The following is an 8174-nucleotide window of genomic DNA, read 5'->3' as shown; positions in this document are numbered from 1 at the left end:
CTGCTGGCAGGTGTCACTGGAGCTGTGGAGCCAAGGCTTTGGTGAACAGCATCCACCCAATTTGGCAATAAAAATCTTATTTCTGTGAACAGTCAGGGCTGTGAACACTGTCCAGTACTTACTTCCTTGGACATGTTTGTGCTGATTCTCTGAGGGTTTATTTTTTAGGCTTTCACAAGGCTCAGCTGAATAACGAGGGAATGGAAAAACAAGCAAGTCCTGTTTAGTTGTGCGCAAACTGCTGTCACTGTGTGACTGGGATCACACAAAGAGGTGCAGCGGTTATGGAGAATAACATTTTGTGAGCGTGTAGCAGCAGAAAGTGCAGGTACTGGTAAGGCTTTCAGTTGTGACAGATAGTTAAGCATAGCCTACATACCTACTTCTGAAGTCTCTCATTGTCTCACATTTCATCGTAGCATGTGTTAGCATATGGCTGTCACAGATAATTGAGACTTATCATGAAAACAATTTTGGCAGAGCCTACTTTCACACGTTTCCTGTTAAATACCCAGGAGAGGAACGGGTTCTTGTTTCCCCTGAGCCCTTTTGCCACGGTGGTAGAATTGAAGGGCCAGAACGGTGATGCTTCTCCATAGCAGCTATTAGAGGGCTGAAGAGCTTCCCAAACTTCTGCAAATGCAGCAAACTGCTTTTCACAGAATTTGGAGTTTGGTTTTTGGACATGTGTTCAGAACGTGCAGTATTTTTCCTTCACCGAATTACCATCTTCCGCGTAGGCAGCGGTGGCGAGAGACCCAGGAAACAACTCGCGATGCGGTGTCTAGTCTGGCATCTGTATTTGTGCAGAGTGCTGTAATTTACTGGAGCATTCATCAGTGCAGCTCGATTGCAGAGTTCTTCAACTGACTTAGTTGAAATAAATAGGCAATAAATTATGTGCTAGCATATTACAGGAATGTATCAGAATACTGTTTTATCGTAGACTTTTGCCAGCTGTTTAAAGTCAGCAAGAATATTGCTGTTTATTTCAGTGGGAGTTCAATCAGACATGATGTATTGTAAGAAAACTTGAGGATTTGTGCTTCTGGGATAATTTTCTGTGAAAAAGACATTCCTGCCAATCCTGTAAGCTGCAGGGGTGGAGGCTAAGCTTATTTTTAATTTTCTGCATTTATTTTTCATGGAACGCATCATGGCTGATGCATTTACACACATTATGAGGCTATAACCACAGCTTTGTTCATGATCCAGTCTGACAGTCCCTGCTGTGAGCACTAGCATTCCTTAAAGAGGGACCGGATGATGTTTTAAAACAGATGTTTAATCTATCTAAAATAAACAAACTTGGCCCTGGAACTAGCTGAAACTTACCAAACTTGTACCAGAAGCTAAAGAAATCCAGAAATCAGTTCATGTAGAAAATTCTTTTTTTTTTCCATTGGGCGATTCGTGCTTTACCCTGACAGAGCTTGTCCTTGGAACGTGAGGGAAGAGTTTCAGCCACTGTAAGGTCATACAAATGGGGATCTGAAATCCTTTGTTAACAGAATAGCTGCTGTTTTCCTCTACCCTGGAATTAGTGCCAACAGGGCAGTTTGGAAACATGCAGAGAATTGCCACATGCTGCTGCAATGGTAAAATAACCAACTGAGCTCCTAGGTAACACCTCATCTCCCCCTGCCGCCACTTTTTTTTGAGGAGGGGGAAGTACAACTGATGAATCGAGATTCAGCATTCAGTGTCCATGCTGTAAGCTACCTCGGCTTAAATCCCCTGCTTCCTTCTCCCCAGCCTTCTGCCAGCACATGGTGCCTATTTTAAGTGGAAAAATGTAGTCCTGCTGTGCAGGTATCTTTTTTTTTTCTTGAGCCTGTTAAAAATCTTCACCATGGCCTTCCTCAGGCATTTCCAACAGAGGTGGCACAAAATTGATTGTCAATGGAATGGGTTAGGTGCCCACACAGAAACACTCCAAATGTCTCAATAAATAGAGCATCATGGTTTCGGGCAAGGGTAGGCTGAATTGCCATTTTATCTGGCTTTAGCTGAATTTTATCAGACACTGTCCCAACCAGCAACATCCTAGTTGGTCATCTGTGGTGCGTTGCAAGACAGGAGCATATTTAATGTTCACTAATTTCAAAGAAGGATTTCTAGGGAAGAGCAGATGGCAGAAAGCCACGGGCTGCTGCTGTTACAGCAGGTTGTGAAGGTAAGATCTGCCCACCTGCCCTGGAGAGCAGGTTGTGTCAGCAAGATTTGAAAAATGCCCGAGAGACCCCATCCCTCAGCAACTGACAGAACTGAAATATCTGTGCTGCTGCTGCTGCTGCAAAAGACACTGGAGGAGTAAGAGCTCTGCTCTGCCTGGGGTTGAAGTGTTCAGTTGTTTGATGCTAGCACTTAATTCCTCTGAGTCACATTGAGTTAAAAAACTAGACCATGGTATGTTAAAAAGATGGCAAGTGGAGAGGATGGCTTTGTATTTTCTGCCACGCAGAAACAGGAGTGTTTTATTTTCACTGGGCTTTTCCAGTGGCTCTGTTAATAAATATTATTGCAGAGATTGTAGGAAAAAAAGTGCTCGATGAGCTACTCAAAGGGAGTTGGTCAGATCTATTCACAAAAATGTTCTTTTCCACTGCCCACCCACTGCTCTCAGTCTGGCTCGGTTGGCTGTTCTCTCCTGTAGCATGAGAGGTGAGCTTTTCTTTTCAGTGTGCCTCATGCTCGTTTCTCTGACCCTGCTTTCTGCATTTGCTGGTTTCGCAGTGTCTCTCCCATGCTCCAGTGCTCTCCTGAGCTCTTTTTTCAGCTCCATGCTCTTTGGGGCATTTTCTCCGTTTTCCATGTCCTTCGGCCACAGGGGTTTGAAGTCTCAGCAGAGGAGCACAGATGATTTTCACAAGAGTCTTTTCCTTTCCGATAACCAACAGCGCAGCAGGGGTGGGAAAAGCCTTCCCAGCGCTCGAGGTTCCCCCTGGTGACGTACTGGAGCTGGGCTGGCAAAGCACAGCCTGTGCGTGGGCACTGGCTCGTCGGGGCTGGCAGAGCGGGTGAACACCCCAGAGGCTGCTGCAGCCAAGAGTTGGGATTTCAGCCTGTCCCGCTGCCAGCGCTTTCAGCCTGCGGCTGGGGCTCTGACTGCCACACTGGCTGGGAACTTGTTGCAGTCAGCACTCTGCCCACGTCTGGGAAGATTCCCAGGCTGAGGGTGGGATTTTTTACTGCAGAGAGGCACGGCAAGGGGAGTGAGCGGGTCCTTGGGGAGAGGAAAGCCTTTCTCTCCTGCTGCTGTCCCAGGCCTTTGGCACCCTCCCGGAGCAGAAATGCAATCGTTGCTCCAGTTTTCCAAAGGAACAGGTAATTCGAGAGAGGAGGGCTGTACCCACCTCTGAACTGCAAACACAAAAACGTGGCAGATCTCAGCACGGCCCAGCCTGCTTCATTAATGCAGTGAGACTTCGGTGGCTTTCTGCTCCTTACCTTGAGAGCTTCGAGCATCAAAACAGTCCTTCAGTGCTTTGATATTTTTTCTGCCTATGGAAAGCAGTATTTGCAGCTCATGCATTAAAACTCTTCTGAGAGCCCCACTACTTGCAGGTCTTCTGGAAATTTGTGCTTTCATAGTGTATGAGCCCCTAGGGAGACATGAATCTTTCAAAGGCTTCGTGCAAATAAAATGCAGCATTTTACAGTTTTAGGCATAACCTCGGGTTTCTCAGTTTTTCTTAACAAAGTACTGATTTTCTGCTCTTTTATTTATTGCTTTTAGTAAAGATTTTCAGTTCACACTTGGTTCAGCTCTATATAACCAACATAATCCTATTTTCTTACTATTTAACCAGATAATCAAGATGCCAAAAGCATTTCTATGGCTAGGGAATTCCCTTATTTTCTGTCTTAAAATTCTAATTGCAGTCATGTATGAACCTCAGGTTTATGAGACAGAAAACCATGATTTAGTCCCCAGAAACAGAGAACATGGAAATGCATGCAGGGAGACTCATTGTAATTTGGAATAATAATAATATAAAATTTAGATCATTGTAGTGAAGATGTAAGCCAGAATTTCTCTGTGTCCAGTGGGGAAGAAGATAATAAAAAGTCTCTTGAGCATTTTTTTAGTTTTCTTTCCCTTAGAAAGGAGTGCAGGCAGACTTGCCACCTGTCTCACTTCTTAGCTATAGAGTTATGCCCCTGGAGTTAATTTTTCTAAGTTACTGACATCCTACAGGTGTGTTCAATGCAAGGGCAGGGAGAGGACCAGGACTAGGGTAAGGGAGATTACACCTACCTGCAGTAGTAAGCATCAGAGAATCCATACCAGGAGAGGACTAAAAAAAACACGTTAAGGCCATTGATGACAGAGCAGCTGCTGACTGCAGGGAAATGTTGGTTGTTATTAGGAACAGCCAAAGGGCAAGCATCATGGCATCAGTTTGTTTCTAACATGAAGGTAACCATCTTTAAATGCTGCTTCTCTGTCACCCACAGGTAAATATGTCTATCAGCCCATGACACCCGTAGAGCAGCTGCCCAGCACCGAAATACCCATTCGCCCGCGGGAGTCTACAAACACCATCCAGATCTCCGTTTCGCTCACTGAACACTTTTTGAAGTTTGCGCCCGTCTTCCAGCCCCCTCTGCCCCCCGACTCCCCGCAGTTCTGCACAATTGCAGACCTCTTCATTGACAATTACCGTGTGAAATGCATCAACGGGAAGATGTGCTACGTACAGAGGCAGCCTCCCCCCATGCCCCACAAGATAAAGCCTGAGGAGGTCCCCGTTCGCAATGCCTTAATCACAAGGGAGAGCAATACACCAAAACCAGATCACTGCTCGTCCCCTTCCAGCTCCGAGGACTCCGGGATCAATGCGGTGGGGGTTCACTACGTGGAGTCGTGTGACGAGGACACGGAAGGGGTGGCCGAACTAAGTTCAGAAGAAGATTACAGCCCGGATAGCAGCTGGGAACCAGACGAGTGCCCGCTCTTGTCACCCTCGCAGTGCGAAATGGAAGTGATTGAGACTATAGAAACCACTGTGTGATCTGACAAGTTGGTATCAGATCAGTCCAGTTCCCACTCAGTAATGTTGCTTTTGTAGTATTTATATTTTCTGTTTTTTCTGACAATCCCTTTTTTCCAATGCACTTGATATTTTGGATTCCTCATGGGAGTGCGGTCACAGGACTTACATATTGGTGAAGCAGCAGCTTGAGCAATTTTAACGTGTTCTCAGCCTGATCAGATCTCCCATGCCCCCACGTTAAGACAGTGACAAATCTTAAGACTTTTATAGCTGTAATAGGCCCTTTTCTTGGTCTGGGTTACGTTGTATACTACTTCTCATGCAAGGATGTGCCACTCCGGATGTATCCATCTGTCAGGATGTTTGCAGTGGGCCTTCAAAGCACAGAAGGTGACCTGGTGCAGCACGCCTGTGAGCAGGAAAACCAAGTTGCCCTTATTCTTTCTCATCAGCTACGTGAGGTGTGGTCCCTCTCTCTCTGTCCTTGCGCATTGTCCATCCTTTTCTCTAGTGCTGGTGCAACCCTTCCTGAAGGCTGTTGGCACCACTCTTCCAGCAGGTGGGTATGGCAGGCTAGAGAATGCACAAAGTGCCTCCAACTTTTCTCCAGGCTATGCACCAACCATCTGCTGAGGTAGATCAGGCTCTGAAATCTCCCAAGGCGGCAACTGCTGCCCCTAAGGGCAACTTTTGCCTGGATCCAGCTTGTCTGTTTTCTCTACATGGATCTTGGGAAGGGGATCTGGCTTCTGCAGCTTGGCAGGAAGAAGAGCAGGCAGAGGTGAAGCATGGCCCTCTAACCAATTCCGTGGTAAACTGAGGGGTAAAGTGATAGGTGAAGGAAGTGACTACCTCCAAACACAAAATCCACCCTCAGCTTTGCCTGCTGCTTTCTCTTGTGCTGTTTGGTGCCAGACACATGCACTCAGGACCAAATGGCCTCAGGGCCTGCATTTGCCTGAAGAATTATAAAGTTATTAAAAAATATATATAATTTAAAAAGTAGTAGTTTATCAGCCACGCCACTGTGTTGGCAGAGCTTGGGGACAGCATGAAGGTGCCCCTGGGAGGTGGCCCACAGGCTCAGTAGTGCATGTGCTTGTTAAAATACAGCTTAAGGTCATTGTAGCGGAGAGAGGAAGCTTTGGTTTCCGCTCCTTTGCACCCAGTTCAAGAGCAGCTTCTGAACAGGGGTTTCCTCAAATAGCTGGTAAGAGCGAGCTGTCTCACTGGTGGTTTGATTTCAGCCCTGCTTCATCAAATAAAAACATCTTTCTGAGATTTCAGCAGCTTGAATCAGTTGGAGTCAGTAATAACTGTGTTTTCAACAGCATTACTGAATTTGTGTATTTGCTGTTTATGTTTCAAGTCGTTGGTGAATATAAGGCTGTATAGATGTGTACAGTTTAGCAATTGATACTAGATTATAGTCTATGTTATAGGATGGCTCATCTCTCACTGTATCCTGACAATGCATTACTAATTTTATACACTTTGTAATCAGTATCTTTAGAAAAAGTTTAGGCAACAGTGTGTGTATGTGCACATGCGCGTGTGCTAGGAGTTTACCATAAATGGTTATAAAGTAATACTGTACTTTTTAGACTAACAATTTCAGGCAAAAATAATAGGTTTTATAGTTTTGATGACTTACATAAAGTGCAATGCTTGTTAAACGAGGAACTTGGGCCATTGCATGAACTGATACATTCTCAAAAGGCACCTGAAAATATTGTGGTTTTCTGAGGGCATTTAAACGAAGGCCGTAGTAAAACTAAATAGGATTTATTTATTTAAGGGTGAAGTTGTCTTTCTCGGTTAACTAAGGTTTCTAACAACCTTTTAGTGTCTTTTGACCATTCAGACACATTCCATAGGTAGAAGGAAGCATTATGTATAAACCTACAGCATTTATTCATATTTAATCTTTCAACTGTAATCTGAGTTGAGAGCTGAAAATGCTCCCACTTGTGCCTGGCCTGCCTGAGCTTTCTTCTCCGAGGTGACTCCTCTTTCCTGGGAGGAACAGGGCAGGCTGGCAGAGGCATTCTTGCAAGGGACTAGCAGCAGCGGGGCCTTTCCCAAGGCGAGGGTGCTCCTTGCCAGCTCTCGCTGTGGGCACCAAGCACAGGAAAGGTCATCAGGACCCTCTGACTTAGCATGAACTCACCTTGTGTGCAAGCAAGCGGGAGCCGCCTCCTCCTGCTGTGAGGGGGCACTGGCTGTGAGCATAGTGAAATTCAGTTGGGTATATATGACCAAGACTTACCGTAAGATCCTGTGGTCTTGCAGGTTCGTATCACTGTTGTCAGGATACATTATTTCTTAACTGTAAGTAATTAGCAATATTCACAAGCTGTGAGTGTCTCCTACCCAGGATTTGTTCAGATGTCTTAAGCACAATAAGCTGCCTCTCCCTTCTGTTGTACCTGTAAAACGTCAGTGGAGCAGCCTGGTGTGGGACAGGGCTAGTTGTGGAAAGCGTTTCAGCAGCCAGTACAGTGGCAGGATTCTCACTGTGCTCCATTAGACACCCTAGTTCAGGAACACACTCCTCACAGAAACGCGATTTCTTTTCTTTACACAAGCACTGGTGTGGACATGCTGTAAGAGACGTGCCCTGGGCTCTTTGCTCCACTCTGCCAGGGAGAGGTGTGTATATTTCCTCTTTAATAAAATACTAAACAACTGAAGTTCTGCTTGTTCTAACTAACTGTGTATTTTTCCATACTAGAACAAAACATTCTGGTATTTCCAGCTAAGGAAGGGTCACTTACAGCTTCAGATGGCAGCATAGGGAATACGCACCCACTGCTAGGCAGAGAAGTGTAATAACCAGGTGGAGCACACAGGCCCAGTCCCACCAGGGTCTGGGCATCTGGTAAGTCCTGGGGCTGGTGGGCAACCTCACAGCCCAGTTCTCACTTGCCTGTAAAAAAGCCTTCGCAGTCAGGGGGGAGGGCAGCAGGGAAAAGAGCTGCCAGCCCAGGCTGATGTCTGGCAGAATTCAGCCAGCTGTAGCCCCTTCACTTGCCTCTGGCCAGGTTCACACCTGGCTGCAGGCTGGAAACATCAGTCTGGGGCAGATGTGAGTGGGAAGAAGGTGGGCACACAGGGCCCCAGGAGGCACCACTCTCACACTGCTCCCCAGCCAGGTGGGCTCTGCACAACAGC

At 46.2% G+C, this 8174-nt stretch overlaps 1 protein-coding gene across 1 annotated transcript; it reads left to right on the top strand.

The window, feature by feature from the left end:
* Positions 1–4469: 4469 nt before the first annotated feature.
* LOC104278191 (chromosome unknown open reading frame, human C3orf70) lies at positions 4470–5267 on the top strand. Its single transcript, XM_009875095.1, has one exon. The coding sequence runs from the start codon at positions 4482–4484 to the stop codon at positions 5016–5018; it is 537 nt and encodes a 178-aa protein (XP_009873397.1). The 5' UTR covers positions 4470–4481; the 3' UTR covers positions 5019–5267.
* Positions 5268–8174: the final 2907 nt, after the last annotated feature.

The sequence above is a fragment of the Apaloderma vittatum genome, unplaced genomic scaffold, assembly GCF_000703405.1.
Source record: "Apaloderma vittatum isolate BGI_N311 unplaced genomic scaffold, ASM70340v1 scaffold8348, whole genome shotgun sequence".
In the NCBI taxonomy this organism is placed as follows: domain Eukaryota; kingdom Metazoa; phylum Chordata; class Aves; order Trogoniformes; family Trogonidae; genus Apaloderma; species Apaloderma vittatum.
The sequence above is the reverse complement of the archived record's forward strand: the minus strand, read 5'-3'. Positions and strand labels throughout refer to the sequence as shown.

Coding starts and splice junctions, on each gene's coding strand:
- LOC104278191 (XM_009875095.1), top strand. CDS start 4,482: ATGACACCCGTAGAGCAGCTGCCCAGCACCGAAATACCCATTCGCCCG.